Raw genomic sequence first — 18,028 nt, 5'->3', positions numbered from 1 at the left:
CCAAACTCTAAGGGGGGTCTGTAGCCTTGAGGTTACGCTTTCGCTTCATAAGCGGAAGGTCATGGGTTCGATTCCCAGCCCCTCCACAAAAAAACCCGTCCAGCCACCAGAAGACGCCTCACGGAGGACCGTGCTTTGAGGAGCACATCCATCCTCCGTCAGTATCAGATGGTGACTGAGACAAACTGACCTGCTCGTTGTGAGAGTAAAAGAGTAGGAGAGAGTGTAGATGTAAATATAGATAAGTTGAAAATAGATCTGTATCGGTTAAGAAGCTACAGATCAACTGATTCCGGCACAGTAGTGGCGGCCACGAGCACAGTGTGCCTTAAAAAAAAATTCCAAACTCCACACAGTTCTCAACATGTCTTTCAATGCACACTGACTGACGCAATGTGTCAACAATCTTGTAGTACAGTCGAATTTCGTTCGTTGCACTATGTTTAATTGGACTTTGTTTTAATTGGGCTCCCGTTAGGTGGGCTATAGCCCATCTGAAACGAAGACAAGCGTCACTTTCTGACATAAAACGAATTTTGTCAATGTTGGTAGCTCTGATTTTCTTTTGTTCTAGATGAATTGACAGCTCAAAACTCAGCCCGATTAGTGAAAGTCTTTCACTAAGTGGGCTACAGCTTTAGTGCAACGAGCGAAAGTTGACTGTACAATGATAAAATTAATAATAAGTCTATTCTATTTACATGAAAAAGGTGGTTATTTTGAATTCAGATATCTCAAATATATCAAAATATACATCCGGTAAACTTTGACATTTGGTAGATGAAATATAGCGTATTTCGGAACATTGATAAGTTTTTGCAAAAACTTGCAACTTTTTTAGTAAACTTATGTTAAAAATTATGATATTTTTACAATAAATTGTTCAAAAATTCAAATATTTTTATAATTTTTTTTTCATACAGTACATGCATGTTATCGAAATTAAGCGACACATGGGTTTTTAAAATGAAACATTCTACTATTTTGACGTAAAAAGTAGAAAAAAACGTAAAATTTAAGTGATTTACACATTTTTACCATAACTTTGTTATTTGAAGTCCTAGAACTTTGGAGTCTTCGACGACTTGTCGTATTTTTACACGTTCTATTCAAATTCAAATTCAAGATAAGTCTCCTTTGACACCAACCCGAAAAAATACACTCCTAAAGCGCTAGAGCTTTTGTCTGGCTAAGTTCTACTCCTGGCCCAGTGTGCAATGCTCTTTCAGCTGCACTAAAGAGATAATAAAGTTTGTTCGAAAAAATAGGAAAAAAACAGCAAGTCAAATTGTCCCATAATGAAAAGTAACCGCATATCAGTCCCACAACAGATTTCCCAACCGTGTAACACAAAAATAAACCGAGTTTTGTTAATCTTTATATTTTTTTCTCGGAAAGATATCGTAGTGAAAAGCAAATTGTGAAAGTTTCATCAAGATTTGAACATGTTTCAATATCCTGAAAAACATTCGTATGGAAAATGAGTTTAGAAACTTCACAGCCCATTTCTCCAATGCCTCCTTTTTACAGATGGGACTGACTTCCGATTCACGGCAGAACAGTTTGGCCAACTGTTTGAGTGTTTTTGTAGGTTTTTTCAGTGCTATTGCAAAATTTCAATAAGGATTATATTGAATGTTTTAGTAAAAAAAACTTCAAATCAAGATTTCTCGAGATTCCTCCTAGGGATTTTTTTTTAAATTGGCCCAGACGTGCAGAATGACCTCAGAAATCGAACCCTGTGCTCAGATTTGATGGACTTTTTTTTTGCATAATAACGGTCTGTCGGGGCACCGTGAGAAAGCTTAAAATAAGAAGATCAGAAACGGTTGCCAATTATTTCTCCAGTTTTAAACAGTGCACAGTGCCTTTGAAAACATGAGTAGGGGCACAAGTCGGCCACTGTAGCGGCCATCTTTGGATTTCGAGTTGTTTCACCTTAAGCATAATGTGCGGTGGTGCTAAATGAATATGGCATGCATAAATGTACTAGAAAATAATGAACATTTGTATGGGATGACAAACTTCGAACTTTAAGGGCTAATTTCCCAATGCTTTTTCCATGGGACAGTTATGTCTTTATGAGCAGTGTAGATCTATTTTATAAAATGTAGATGAGATGGATGAATAAATTGTTAGTAATTTTATTTGAATACGATTTTTTTATTCAACCATTTGAATCAAAACGTTCATTACAATAAAATTTATCGACAAATTATGCTGCGACGATTTTAATGGTATTATTACAATTCGAATGCATTGGATGAAATACAAGTTTTTAAAAAATAAAGAAACACTAAAATTCAACGGCAAAAATGCGAAGGAGCCCCAACGGTTTCCGATCTTTCCTTCTTCAACTTGGCGAAAAATTCGTGAACATCCTTCTCCGTCACGACCTGATGGTTGGTGACAAACGTGTCCAGAAATTCCTTCAATCGGACCTGCATATGATTGATTCCCGTGAGGAATTCCACTTGCTGAACACGTCCCATTTTGTTGAAGGCTTCCATCGCTTGATCATCGGTATTCTTATCGTCTTGCTTCTGCTTTTGGCGCCCGTGCTCTTCGTACCACTGTACGGTGTCCTTTTCGTCCAGGAGAAACTCCACTTTCAGTGTTTTGTACGTGGTCGTACAATCCGTGCAACGGCAAAGGAAGTTCCTCCATCCTTCGTTCCAGAAAGTTGCCCCCTTTTTATACGCACCGGATTCACCTTCATCATATGGAGGTTTGGTGCAGATGTCTAACTTAACACGCTTTGCGTCACTGGGTTCACAATCCGCGTCCGCAGTTTGACCCTCCGCCTTGCTTTCATCGTTTGAAACCGTAACTGTACTTGTATCGGCCACATTAGACTCATCTATGCCGGTCACATCAACCTGCACTGTGTCATTCAGTTGCGTCTGATTTCCGTCCTCTATCTTACCGACATAGTTCCGCAGAAAGCCAACCCTCTGCACACATCCTTCGCAGATCATCTCCGCGAAATCCTTCGTCGTGTTCGGAACGTCATCGGTTCCCAGATGCCTGGTATGGTACCAATCTTCGCAGACCACACATTGGATCATCTCATCTTCCACATTATCTTCCGGATCTGGATAAGGCCGATGGCAAGTACAGTAGGTTCCACTGAAATTTTGATTGTACAGATTGAGGGTGTTTGCTTCTATCTTGAGCGGGTCCAGCTTGCAACGGACATCCGGCATGCGTTTTCCTCCACAGTCGCAGCGGAAGTTCCTTTTGGTGTACAGCTCTATCAGGTCGTGTCCCTCATGGCATTGGTAAGAACACGCTAGGCAAACTCCCGCCCGCTTCTCCTCGTTCACTCGAGATTCCGGCATGCAAGTCATGCACGCGTACAAGGCCTGGCGTCCAATGTAGCCCTAGGGGTCATAAAATAAGTTCAGATATAACACGGTTTGTCAGAAGGTTCATGAACAAAAGGTCGAAAGGACAAAAGGTTCAAAATAATTTAAAAAGGCAGGATCCGTCATTAATTTCTGAATTTTTAAAAGTAGTTTTTTCGTTCGAAATCAAGTAAATTTACATGAAAATGTGTTCACTATATTCTACCCTTCATCCGAATCACATTTATTTATTTCATCATCTTCAGTGAAAACTGTACAGACTGATTATGCTTAACCTAATGATTGTAACAACCACATCAATTGACAACAAAAATCTCCTAATTTAAACAACAAATAAACGGTACATATCAAAAGAAAAACAACGACAACATATCTTCATTTTTTTTATATTTTTTTGTATGGTATTCAGTTATAGCCTTAACTTGTCAAGGCTGAACCCTCGGTCTGGCTTTTGCCAAGTTTCCCCTCTACCAGGACCAATACTTAGACGGAATAGGCTATGGTGCCCACATGAACACTGGTTTTTTATTCGTATTGTGACGTGGTAGTTTTTGAAAAATACCCATTTTCCCTTGCTTCTGAGAAAAGGAAGCATTGTGAAAATCAGCAGCTCCATCTGAATTTGTTTGAAATAGTAGTGTAGTAATATCATTACTAATAATGTCTAGTCGAAATGGTTTTGAATAATTTGTCATTTAAGTGCTATTCTGTTTACTCCTGTCTTTTACGTAAGATTAGAGTCTTAAATTAAACGTCAATTGTCATCAAGTATTAACAAAATTAGGCTGTTTAGTAGTACTTAATATTTACGAGTAAAGTTACCTTAGACTTCTATTACAGTCTCCTACAAGATTCACTTTTCGGTGGCAAATGCATTGCTTCACAAAGCTTTCTACTTTCTACTTATAAATTTGGCGAAAATAAGCTGGAATTAGATCATTCATACCGTTGTTACAAAAGAGGTATTTCTTATTATTCTTATTATAAAAGGCAAACTGAACGTCACCAATAGTATTAATGTCCACTTCGAATAGATTAATTATTTGAAATAGGCATCAATTCTATCAATGACGCAGAAGGGTCTGGGTCATTTGGCATAAAGCCATTTGGCATAAGATCATTTGGCATAACGCCATTTGGCATAAAGGACATTTGACATAACAGCCATTTGGCATAACGGTCATTTGGCATAATTTTGAACAATGTGAAAATAAAGGGTCATTTGGCATAGCGGACATTTGGCATAATATCAAGCCATGTGTAAAGTAAGAATCAATTGGCATAATGTCAATATGTGAAGTAAAGGTCATTTGGCATATCGGACATTTGGCATAATATCAAACCATAGTAAGTAAGGGTTATTTGGTTTAATAATGCAGATACTTTTTTCACATTGCACTGTTGTATTATTACGCAAAAGAATAAGTCATGTTAAAAAGAAGGGCAAATCCCTACATAAAAAATAACGCGTCGAATCGCTATAGCAATAACCCTGGAAAGAATACCTGTTTAAAAGAAGGGTAAATCTCTAGATAAATATCATGACTAAACAGGATAACAGAAGATGAACTAGGGTGTCAATCAGTGACGCAATATTTCTTAATTTGAAATTGAAAACAAGGTCATGACTTTGGAAAACAGAAGAAAAAAATGCATTGCTGCTACAATTATCTTTTAAATAACATTTCGTGTTGTAACGAACCCGATCAACCAGTGCATACTGGTCCAGGAAGCTAATTTAGGCGGACATGCGGTTTTCGTCTCGATTTATTGATTTTAGAGCCATAGTTGCTTCTGATAACATGTTCAGAATTTTCGGTTCCGGGTCATTTGGCCGAATGCCGTTTGGCCGAACGCCATTTGGTCGAATGATAGCTACCTGCAGATGTTTGTAGTTATGTTTTGACAGTAAAGCCTGATTTGCTGCTAAAAAGGAATCGCTAAAGAGATTTCTCGTCGATTCCTTGCAGAAATTTTCTTCAGCGGTTCCCATTTGAACTGACATTTCTTTTCAACTGCATACTGCGATCAGAAAATTGCGCTTTCTTGATTATTTCCTTGCAGGAATTTCCCATGCATCAAGATAGGCCAAGAAATTACTTGTCAGCAGCGAATCAGGCTTAACTAAAAAGGTTTAAGACTTATTCGTACTTCTGCTGGATCGGGTTGCTTTGATCCCTCGGATCGTACTAAGTAATATATGTCATAGTACTAGCAACCACAAGTCTGGGTTTCTTTGACCTAAGTATTTCCCGAGCCGTTTATTGCTATACGCAAGCAACGGTGCAAAGTTCAGTTCACATATTGCAATCTTAAACTTGGATTTGGACTAAAAATTTGGAAAAGATTCGTCAAGGGCGGATAGGAGTGACTAACATCATGTGATTTTACAAATCCAACTTCCAGAAAAATGTCTAAATTTTTCTAAAATATTTATAGAATCCCCGAAAAGTCGTTTTACTCCTGGGGTGAATATTACCCCTGATACCCTTATTATAAGCTTTAATACGAATAACTAAATACCGTAATCCGGGGTCACATTGATCATTTTTTGTGATATTTCTTAAATTTCTCATTTGAAAATGCAAATGTCGCAAGTTTTATATTTTAAAAACAAGTAGGGTAACGGTCGTATTTTGGACCCTCTAAGGAAGTGATTTTAGTTTTTTGTTCCAATTAATAAATTGCACAGCGTAACCAAGTCAAAGAACATGCCAAAATGTAGCAAAAAGCTTCTTCTACGAGATAAAAATGCCCATACAGTCATGTAGGATCCAAAAAACGTCGAAAATAATTGAATTGTGAAGCACTGTCTGTCATTATTTTGGACACACCAATACATTTTGGACCCTCAAAGTATATATTTTGGACCCCTGGCATTTTTTATCGTTTGCCGACAAAGTCCACGACACTGGTTGTATAATATGCTTGCCCATAGTCTAATCAATCGATTGACAATGGAAAACCGAAGAAATTCTACGTTTTTAGTTCATAAATTTGAAAAAATTTCTGACGGCTTCGATTTCTGCGTGTAACGTGTTGTAACGGTTGCATGGATGAACCGATTAAATTTAATTAATTTCAGATAGATTTAACACATTTGCTATGTACAAACGCTTGATGCAAGTGCGGAATAGTCCTATCTTTCCAAATGGCATGCGAATTGAGTTGGTCTTTCGATTTAAACTGGGAAATTTGCAGGAAAATGTCCCAGGGGGTCCAAAATATATAGGGGTCCAAAATATATTGGTTACCCTACTGGCACTCACCGCTCGTGATTATACACTGTTTTTCTGTTTTCCAAAGATTTGAGTATGTTTAAATAAATGTTTAAGTGACTTTTTAATTTTGCTGATATGGGGTAACATTGATCACCCATGTAAACAACATTCGGTAATTTTGAAAAGGTCGTTACTTACTTAAATCATGGCTTCTGATGCCGAATATGAAGACCAAACTCTTACAAATTATTTACTTTTTGAGTTATATGAAAAACAAAAACACTTTGAATCGTAGAAAATCGTTAATTGAATGAACTTATAAAAGATTTGACAACGGAATCGTTTTCGGCGATGCCAATTTTAGTAACAACCGCATTTTCCTTGCCCATATCATATGCAGATCTCATGTGAGACATGAATCTTTGGTAGTGCCATCATTAATGATAAATTTCAATAATTCAAAAAATTGACAAATTTATGCATGAACTAGACGCAATTTTCACAAAAACCTTAATATTTACTAGCTCATGAATGTAAGAAAGAGATTCACCATTCATGCTTTGAAAATGTTCCATCAATAAATGATGATTCGAACTTATTACGAGAAGGGTCATACCGATCAATGTTACCCCGCTGATCAAAGTTACCCCGGATTACGGTACTTCACTCTTGAAAGAACAGCCTATGATCAAAAGAAGGAAAAATCTCTTATGAAAATTTAGGCAATATAATAGCATATAATAGTTTTATCACTACAACTACAAAAAACTTCCGATGATTTAAAGAAGGTAAAATTCCCAATTAAAATATAAGCTGAACTATTTTCAATAGCAATGAAACCTGTATAACTTGAAAGAACAGCCTATGTACAAAAGAAGGAAAAAAAATCTGATGAAATCAACACTTGAAACCTTACCTTTGGTAATCCAGAGGCGAATTAACCGTCACCTCAGAGTCTTGACGCGATGTGAGGAGTTCACAACTTCGTACTGAATTAACGGGTCGATTTTATCATTCTCTTAGAGCTCTTATAGAGTGACAAAAAATTACATTCCGTCACATCATAAAAAATCAACAAATTAATTAGCTTATCAGTTATTGGGCCACACTTAGGAAACCTACACATCAGAAGAGTTGTAATTTGATTTTTATGTTCATGATTCGGCCAAACGGCATTCGGGCAAATGGCCGGACACCGAATTTTCAGTACTACAAAGTGTACTTTTTTTTACGATGATCACAAGAGTGAAGTGTAGGCCAACTTCTTTATTTTAACGAATCGTGAGTTGGTATGTTCAGCAAAGTTGTAGCAAACGATCAGAGTTGCTCAATATCAGTCATAACAGCGTATGGCTGATTTACATAAACTATTAATATCAGTTGCGAGCTATCAATATCACTTTGATTTGGCAACCAACAGCAGTGATGCGACATCGAACTCTAGATTATAATCACGTGACATCGTCGCTATTGAGTGTTATATTTTTTAGATTTATTGGCCTACTATGTTCTACAAAGTTTTAATACTTATCATTTCCTACAACTTTGCCATAGTCTTTTCTTATGGTTTTCATGTTATTTGAGTTTTTCATCCTAAAATTTAATATATTATGTGCCTTGTATCTACAGAAAATACATATATTATTATAAAATAGATTCAGCTGTTACTAAAATAAAACAGTAATAAACTGCTAAAATCTTCAATTTAAGTATGTACAGAAAATATATTGAAATTATGCCAAATGTCCGTTATGCCAAATGACCCTCATCTTTCACTTAGTTAAAAATTATGCCAAATGTCCATTATGCCAAATGACCGTTATGCCAAATGTCCTTTATGCCAAATGGCGTTATGCCAAATGACCTTATGCCAAATGGCTTTATGCCAAATGGCCCGCTCCCGACGCAGAATGTCCGTTGGATCACATCCGAGATATTATTGCGTCTATGCCATATGAATTATGACGCGACTTTAAGCGAAACATGCCAAAATGTGATACCACCACTACAGGTTACGCTTTTGGTTTCCATCATATGGGCTAATGGATTATACCCTCCCATCGCGGCAAGGTCGCATAACCAAGGGGAGGGATCTTCATGAATTAAACTTCTCACAATATGAACTATCTGCATAGCACAGTTAAGTTTTTCAAAGAAATCGGTTTCCATGTGGCATTGTTCTTGCGAGTAAACTCTCTGAATTTCACTTCTCGTGGCCAAGTCGACGCTCTCATAGCAGATAGTTTCCATCGATTATGCAGAACAATTTTGAAAGAAATGTAGTCCAGATTTTCACAATTTTTCCAGTTCGATACTAATTTGGTCACATCCATACATTCGGGTTGCGGAGCACAAAGCGATTCAATTTCCTTTTCTGTCACGCGCTTATCGATGTTCGTTAAAAGCAGTGCAAAAGTATCTTCGGGATTGTGCCTACACGGAGCCAAAAATTACGTACGAATTCCATAAGAGAACGCTTGTGAATTGATTTCTTGACTGGTTTTCCCTCTTTCATAAGATTCTTATGAAACACAAAGCGTTCGATATTCACAAGAAATTCTTGTCGATGTCATTAGAGATGTTATGATTATCTCTCTTTTCTTAAATTCAAAGAGCGATTCTCTAAATACATAATGGTCCCAAAGAATTTCATAATTGATATCTAAGATCCATCATAAGAGCATCAGGCTGCCGAGTGCCGAGGCCAACAAAACGAAAAGCTTTGGCATACTCAAGGTAGGCTGGTCAGTTTGCCGGCTGATCATACAACAGCCTCCTGAAGTTTGCTTCAAGTGTTTCGGGAAGGGCCATGAGTCGTGGAATTGCAATGGTACCGACAGATCAGATATCAAAAGGCCGGCTCCAAAGGCACGTTTCCCACAAGTTGAGATATTTGTGCCAATTTTTGAGCCTATTTCATCATCTATCCGATGGGAGAGGAAAGGGAAGGGAAAGATGGGAGGAAATAGGAGTGGGGTCCCTTGAAGAGGGAAGATCGTATAAGCGAAATGAGAGCATGTAGCTCCATATCACAATGGGTTCGAACAGCACCCTAAAAAGGGCACCATAAAACGCATGAGCGTAAAAAGAACCTATAGCTCATTAACACAGCGGGTTAAAAATAACAGAATGTCCTGAAGATTCAGGCTTCTTAATTCAGTTTCACTTAATAGGTGTTTACCAAGTCATTGGAATCGCATTTGCGCAAAAACTGGACAGTTACATATCAGGTGATACGAAGTTCCATAATCAGAGTCACAACTATCACACACAAATGAGTCAGCACGCTGAATATTTGCCATGTGATAGTTGAGTCGGCAGTGGGCTGTCAATGCTCTGACCAAGAGACTGCAATTCTGTTTGGCAGATTTGTTAAATACTTCGCCACTCTTGGAGATTTTGTTTGACGACATGACTTCAAACTATTCCAATATTGCTTGTGCTGAGTTGCCGCCCATAAGTTTTCGAATCGCTGCTTGACGCAATGTCGAGAAGAGATGTCGGTTTATGAGCATTTGATGGATCCAATTGGTAATCATTGTAGGTAGCCCATTGTTTCGCGCGGCTTCCAATATGGCATCGAAAGACACGTTATCAAAGGCACCCTCAATATCCAAGAAAACACCCAAGCAGGATTGCTTCTGAGCGAATGCTTTCTCGATATCGTATACAACTTTGTGTAAAAGAGTCACAGTGGACTTTCCAGATTGGTAAGCATGTTGATTTACATGAAGAGGCATGTTTGCCAAATAAACATCACGGATGTGATGATTGATAATGCGTTCCAGACATTTCAGAAGAAAAGAGATCAGACTGATTGATCTAAAACTCTTCGCTTCTTCATATGACGCACGTCCTCCCTTCGGAATAAACTTTACAGTAATATCACGCCAGGAACTGGGAATATACCCGGTAGCAAAACTGCTTACAAATAGCTTTCACAAAACATGTTTGATAAACTCAAATCCCTTTTGGAGCAGAACAGGATAAATCCAATCCGCTCCTAGAGATTTGAATGGCGCAAAACTATTAAGGGGGCAGGATCCGTCATTGATTTCGGAATTTTCAAAAGCAGTTTTTTCATTCAAAATCATAAAATTTACAGGAAAATGTGTTCACTGTATTCTGTTCTCCAACCGACACACAGTGAACACATTTTCATCGAATATTTTTTAGTGTTGAACAGAAAAACTGCTTTTGTAGTTACGATGATGACGATGATTACGATGACGGAGCGTTGATCGTTAAGTGCCCATTGAATCGATTCAGTAGTTACGATACTACGAGCCGAGGCCAGAGACTCGTAACTACATGAAAAGACATTTGATCCATCCGTAGATGGTCTGTCCACACATCCGGGGAAGTGTGTATCGAATAAACATTCTAAACCTTCATCAGAAGAAGTAAAGTCACCATTAGGTAAGCGAATTTCGTTCACGTGGAAATCCTTAGATTTTGCAAGGATTTTGTTCAGCCGACTGGCTTCACTTAAACTGGAAGCATTTGTACAAAGGTTTTTTCCAGCCGGATCGTTAAGCAGAACGAAGAGCCTTCTTGTAAGCCTTGCGAGCCGACTTGATCGACTCTGATCCAGCTGAACGGCGTATGTTCCAACTCCTTCTACATTGTTTCCTGAGTTTAATCAGATCGGAATTCCACCATGGGGTCCCTCTTGTAGTCTCCACAGACCGCAGAGGACATGATTCTTCAAAAGCTTCCATAATGTAGGATGTTGTAGTATCAACGGCATCATCCAAATCACTTGGATTTTCAATGGACGGAGAATATTCATGAAATTTGGTCGCGATGATCAGATAATGATTCTGATACATACCAATTCGTCAACTCGTGACTGATTCTATTCGAGTAGAGCGTTATGTCTAACACTTCTTCTCTATTAGATACCATGAAGGTTGGACGATTGCCTATGTTAAGTAATCCAAGATCTGTACTACTTAAGTATTTTATCAGACTGCAGCCTCTCAAATTGATATTTGAGCAGCCCCAGATGATGTGATGAGCATTGGCATCACTGCCCACAAACAGCGGAAGGCCTTTTGTTACACAGTGTACGACAACTCGTTTGAAGTCATCCGTTGGGGATGGTTCATCATGTGGTAAATATACCGAACAATAGACGTATTTCCTGTTGAGGTCACCAACAGAAACATCGATTGTGACAGCACATACATCTCTGGTAGAAATGCCTCAGGCTAGAGCAGCCGATTATCTCGGAGAAACACAAGGTCACCTGCGCCATTGCGGAACAGGCAGTCCGTAGTGTTAATTCTTAGCCAGTTGGAACAACCGCTACCGACACTACGCGGCTATCTAGGCTGCTAGGGAAAAGGAGGTTAATATTGATGATTAACTCCTGACGTGCCCAAGCCGCTGCTGAAAGTTTGCTTCAAGTGTTTCGGGAAGGGCCATAAGTCGTGAAATTGCAATGGTCCCGACAGATGTAAGATGTGCAGAAAATGCGGCACCGAAGGCCATAGGGCAAGCGATTGTAAGCAAATCGCTAAGTGCCTAATATGTGTTGACAGAAAAGACAACGGACACTTAACGGGCGGACCCAAATGTCCGGGCACAAACGGAGTATCAAAGCAGCCAAAACGGAAGTAACACAGTTAAATTTAAACCACTGTGATGCAGCTGCTTTGGCAGTTAGTCTCGGAAATCAAGACTGACGTGGTGTTACTATGGTGCGATAGCAAAAATCAACGGCGTGTCCTATTGCAGTTGTTACGCGCCCCCAAGGTGGTCGATTAAGGAATTTTCCCACATGGTCGACAGGATGATAGCCGAACTAGCTAATCGGCCGTTATAAATGTAGAGTTGGCTAATTTTGGTACAGTGAGTACCTTCGGCAGAAATGGTGCAGAATCGTTTTCGGGCAAGTTATTGGAGAGGTTGATCCTCAATAGGCTAGTACCGTATACGGAAGGTGCGGATGGCCTGTTCAACAACCAGTTTGCATACAGCAAAGGTAAATCTACTCTGGACACTATCCAGACGGTCGTTCAGACAGCTGAGGTGGCAATCGAGCAGGAGCGGCATCCGTCACTGCGCGGTTGTCACTCTGAATGTGAAGAATGCATTCAACAGCGCAAGCTGGGAAACGATAGCCCACGCAAACTTTTTTGCAATCGACTACAGATGACACGCAGGCTTCGTCCTTTGGCGGAGAGGCCTGTGTCATCCGCAAACAAAGTTTTTTGACATCCCTGAGGTAACTCAGGTAAGTCAGATGTGAAAATATTGTATAATGTTGGTCCCAAAATGCTGCCTTGAGGAACACCAGTTCTTACAGGAATTCTGATAATTTACCTGAAGTGTACGATTCGACAGATAACTTTGAATTATTCTAACAATGTATGTTGGAAAACTAAAGTTCTTTTTTAATTTTACAATCAAGCCTTCATGCCAAACACTGTCGAATGCTTTTTCTATGTCTAGAAGAGCAAGACCAGTAGAATAGCCTTCAGATTTGTTGGAACGGATCAAATTTGTTACACGTAAAAGTTGATGAGTGGTCGAATGTCCATGGCGAAATCCGAACTATTCATTGGCAAAAATTGAATTTTCGTTGATGTGGGCCATCATTCTGTTCAAAATAACCTTTTCAAAAAGTTTACTGATGGAGGAAAGCAAACTGATTGGACGATAGCTAGAAGTTTCTGCAGGTCAGGTCAGGTTTTATAATTGGTACATGTTTTGAATACTTCGTACAAACCTGTAGTTTGTTTGGTTGGTTTACAAAAGAGAAATTTTACTTAGCTCATCTCTTCAGAATAACCCTAAACCTTCAAATTATGATAACTTCTGATTGCCTCATTGATTTTTTTTTTAATTACAGTGAAACCTCCATGAATCGATATTGAAGGGACCATCGACTCATGGAAATATCGAGTCATGGAACAGCAATTCTTTGGAAAGCTGCTTCTAGGGACCATCATAGTAACCATGAAATTATGTTTTTAGTATGGTTCCATGAGTCGATATCGAGTCATGGAACATCGACTCATGGAGGTATCACTGTAATGAGGAGCTGCCTGAATACTGTATCATTTGAATGGTAGGTGTCAGATTTTTGAACATTTTATAACGGTTTTAGACACACCGTGATTACGTTTCGTTCCGCAACCAACATTTCCAATTCTTACCCGAGAATACGTGCAATTCTTTTCATCGGATCCACCCAAAACGGCATCGCTTTCCGCTTCCAGTTCCTCTTGTTCCTTCAGTATCTCGCCCAACGTAACCCACGAGCGATCCGGGTTGGACGTTCCGGCGGTTTCCGAGTTATTAGGCTCCATTGTATTTGCTAGAAAAATAGAATCATTTGCATGAATAGGTGTCCATTTTGGAAGAAAAAAAAGAAAAGTGATTTTCTTACCGTTAACTCTCTGAAGGAATGCCTGGCGAAACACAATATCCTCTCTGATAATACTGCTAATTTGAATACTATCCAACTAGTTTTTTTCCGGAATGGACACGATTTTTTACCGATATGAAACACAAGCAGAACAGCTGAAGAGCTTCGGTACTTAACAAAAATCCGCCTAAATTTTGGTTTGTGTCGTTTGACAGCTAGCAAAACACCAATCCCGCGCAGGGTTGCTCCGGTTTTGCAAATGCACGGTGAACGAAAATTGCCGAAAATGATGGGTAATAAGATTAAGGTGAAACAGTGGAATTCTTCAAGGGAACATTCAAACATCGACATTGATTTTTCCAGGCGACTTCTAGCGTAGTGTTTACCCATTTTCGGGTTATTTGAATCAAGAGTGTAATCATAATGCGAAGTTTTGTTCAATGTTTATGATCCGTAATCGAAGAAGCGACGCAATAAAATAACTATGCAATCAGTTGGAGGCTTGCAGGATGTTTTTAAATGTTTGCTCTCCTTCCAAAACCATTGTAATATTGAATGTGCTTCAACATTTTGGCACATTATTGGCTGATTTGACGATTTCAAAAATTGATAATCAAACCATAACAAACATTAAACAAAGCAATGGTCTAGGGCTGGGAGGGAGAAACCGATACAAAATTTATGTACGTCATAGTGAGCCGAGATTCTGCTGTCACGAACTGTCACTGTGAGCCCAGATCTTGAAGAATGGACAAACTTGATAAAAGCGCGTAATTGATCAAAACAATTTTTTGCATTCCAACAAAGTTGACAACAGTTTGTTGAAAATCAATTCCTGCAACACCCAAAAGCAATGCCACGATAGTACCTTTTAATTTGATCGAATATAAAGTAATGAAACACGCATCTTTTTACTGTTTTCCAATCATCATTAAAATTGAATGCACATAAAACTATGGCCCTTTTTCCAAGTTTGTCCAGAAAGATCGAAGGTACACAATAAAAGAAAACTAGCGATTTTCCCCAAGCCTGCCTTGATTGTCGTTGGTGAGCGGGAATTATCTTGCAATTTAGAAAAGTGTTGTGTCATATTTCGTGTGTAGTATTGGTGCCTCCCTCCCAGGTCTAGGGTAACCAATATATTTTGGACCTCTATATATTTTGGACCCCCTGGGCCATTTTTCTGCAAATTTTCCAGTTAAAATCGAAAGACCAATACAATCAGCATGCCATTTGGAAAGATAGGACCATTCCGCACTTGCATCAAGCGTTTGTGCATGGTAAATGTGTTTGTTTTATCTGAAATTAATTTAATTTACACACAGAAATTGAAGACGTCAGAAATTTTTCAAATGTAAACAAAAACTTTCTTCTAATTTCTGAACTAAAAGCGTAGAATTTCTTAGCTTTTCCATTGTCAATCGATTGATTAGACTATGGGCAAGCATATTATACAACCAGTGCTGTGGACTTTATCGCCAAACGATAAAAAAAATGCCGGGGTCCAAAATATATACTATGAGGGTCCAAAATGTATAGGTGTGTCCAAAATAATGAAAAACAATGCATCACAATTCAATTATTTTCGACGTCTTTTGGATCCTACATGAACGTATGGGCATTTTTATCTCGTAGAGGAAGTTTTTCTCTACATTTTGGTATGTTCTTTGACATGATTACGCTGTGCAATTAATTAATTTAGACAAAAATGTAAAATCACTTCCTTAGGGGGTCCAAAATACGACCGTTACCCTATATTTTTGATACTTTCACAATTGTCACAACTGACCAAGGGATTGTTAAGAGGATCTTTTTCTGTTGCCTCTTATAAAACGATAGCGGAGCTCACCCATACGAATGTGCACATCACCAAAGTAGCTGGTGCGAATGTGGGAAAATGAATCACGGCACACAAATTCAACGCATTATTGCGTTTTAGGGCCCATTCACAAATTTCATAACGCTGAAGGGGGTGAGTGGGTGTCCTTAAAATGTTACTTCTCATACAAAATTCGAAAAATATTCATACAAAATGCGTTACAAGGGGGTGGGTGTGTATCAAAAATGGCCATTTTTGGCGTTATGAAATTTGTGAAAAAACCCTTATTATAAAGAAATTGATTCAAACTTCCTTTTTTTTGTCTGTTTCCTATAGTTCGATTATCCGAAGAAACATTATTGCTTTTCTGCAGCTCTTTACCATCATCAGCTTTAGCAGATTTCGTTGCGTTTCATGCGTTTTGTACTGTTTTCTCTCGTAGGGAAAGGTAAACATCCGAAAAATATAGGTGTGTGCGTGAAATTTGACTCTGGAGTATAAATAATGCTCCCGATAAGAAGGCACAGCTCAAGCTGTCAAATTCCATAGTGAAAAAATAGGACGTCATCCCTCTGCAACTGACAGTTCACTGTGATGTTCACTTAGGGTTCATTCACATATTTCATAACGCCAAAAATCACCATTTTCGACACCCACTCACCTCCTCGTAACGCTTTTTGTATGAATATTATACCAATTTTGTATGAGCCGTAACAACATGTGGACATCCACCCACCCCCTAAAGCGTTATGAAATTTGTGAATTAGCCCTTATCGCCCGGGACATCCTGGCTACAAAGATCACTGTGTATTGATATAGCACAGACAAACAGACGTCACACTCTCACCATTGTCCATCGACCACCTTTTTAACGGTCGATTCAAAAATATGGTAGGTGGCCAATCCACCACCCGCAGCGCTCGCATCGTTTTTGTTCGCGTTTGACGTTTACACACTACCGCCATCTGTTGGCCCGTCGGCCAAATACACTAATTCTAGCCAGTGATGCCACATACACAGATTTATCTCTACTTACACAGATTTTTTCCTGTTCTTGCCTACAGATATCTGTGATCACAGATCACAGATTTTTGAGACAAAAAAAAAAAAAAGATTTTAGAATATTACAGCTGTTTAGCACACGGTTTTTGGAAAATATGAAGCAGAAAAGTTTTTTTTTACTGAAATACTTAAGTGCATTATAGTTTTAGAATGAATTATGCACTTTTAATTTATTTTTAGTAGAATAAGTTCAAATTAAAAATTGTTGATATGCCAAGAATAGTCATAATACGTTTGCAAAGGTTCTTTTCGATCTAAAAAGGGTTTATTTTGATTTTAGCGCAACACAGATTTTTACCAAGATTTTTGGAGGTTGACTTAAGATAAAAAAGATTTTTTCGCCTAAAAACACAGATGAGAATCGAAAAAAATGTGGCAACACTGATTCTAGCATTGGACGTACATGTCCTCGTGACTATGATTTGGATCGAGATTTGTTCTAAGTGTTACGTTTGTTTGTCTGTGGATATAGGTTGTCTATGGCCTGGATTTTTCATTAGGGCTTAAGCTAAGTCAAGCGTGTGCTAGTCGCATGATCGATTTCTCTTTATCGATCCTCTCTTTAAACCGCAAGACGGCGTTGCAATCTTGCGTCTTGAGGTGAAAAAATGCTGACAAACTTGCATCTTTACCAAATCTAAGTAAAAATGATAAATTAAGAATTCAATATGTTAACTCAATGACATTTCAATTTACATTAATGATAGCTTGAACCGAACTAAAGTTTGCCGAGGGGTGATTAACATACTAAAGCTAGGTATGCTGTTCCGCTCAAGAAAAGTAAAAATTTCTGCTCAAGAAATGGTCAAGAAATTTCCTACAGTGAGCTTCATTTGAAATGACATTTCTTTTCAACTGCGTACTGCGATCAAAGAAAAATGCTTTTCTTGAACATTTCTTGCAAGAAATTTCCCACGCATCGAGATAGGCGATTACTTTTCTGTTGAAGTGCATACTTCGCTTAACTTCAAACTTGTTTTAAAAATAGTTTCAGCAAAGACAAATTAAAGACCTCCATGTCCCTTGCAGTTGCCCAAAATTTTATGGCTCATAGGGTAATCTAGAATGCCGTGAAAAGTGTACTGCGATCTGTCAAACTTGGGTACCTTTTGTTCTATCGAGGGACCAAATGCAGTACTAGAAGTGGTACCGAATCTGAGCCCGAGTGTGACGGACCTGG

The 18,028-nt window shown here is 38.5% G+C and overlaps 1 protein-coding gene across 1 annotated transcript; it reads right to left on the bottom strand.

Annotated features, from left to right (window-relative positions):
• Positions 1–2,172: 2,172 nt before the first annotated feature.
• Positions 2,173–14,199, bottom strand: LOC5569519 (putative E3 ubiquitin-protein ligase UBR7). The gene is made up of 3 exons (XM_021848328.1): positions 13,989–14,199; positions 13,756–13,916; positions 2,173–3,383 (listed from the first exon to the last, which is right to left on the bottom strand). Exons 2-3 carry the CDS (start codon positions 13,906–13,908, stop codon positions 2,304–2,306), a joined length of 1,233 nt encoding a protein of 410 aa, XP_021704020.1. The 5' UTR covers positions 13,909–13,916; positions 13,989–14,199; the 3' UTR covers positions 2,173–2,303.
• Between the last annotated feature and the right edge of the window lie 3,829 nt (positions 14,200–18,028).

The sequence above is a fragment of the Aedes aegypti genome, chromosome 2 (assembly GCF_002204515.2).
Source record: "Aedes aegypti strain LVP_AGWG chromosome 2, AaegL5.0 Primary Assembly, whole genome shotgun sequence".
Taxonomy (NCBI): domain Eukaryota; kingdom Metazoa; phylum Arthropoda; class Insecta; order Diptera; family Culicidae; genus Aedes; species Aedes aegypti.
This window is presented reverse-complemented; position numbering and strand designations above follow the sequence as displayed.

Excerpts from the sequence above, each read along its gene's own strand:
- LOC5569519 (XM_021848328.1), bottom strand. The coding sequence starts at position 13,908 with ATGGAGCCTAATAACTCGGAAACCGCCGGAACGTCCAACCCGGATCGC. Across the intron at positions 3,384-13,755 it reads AGAATTGCACGTATTCTCGG|GGCTACATTGGACGCCAGGC; the intron begins GTAAGAATTGGA and ends TATGACCCCTAG.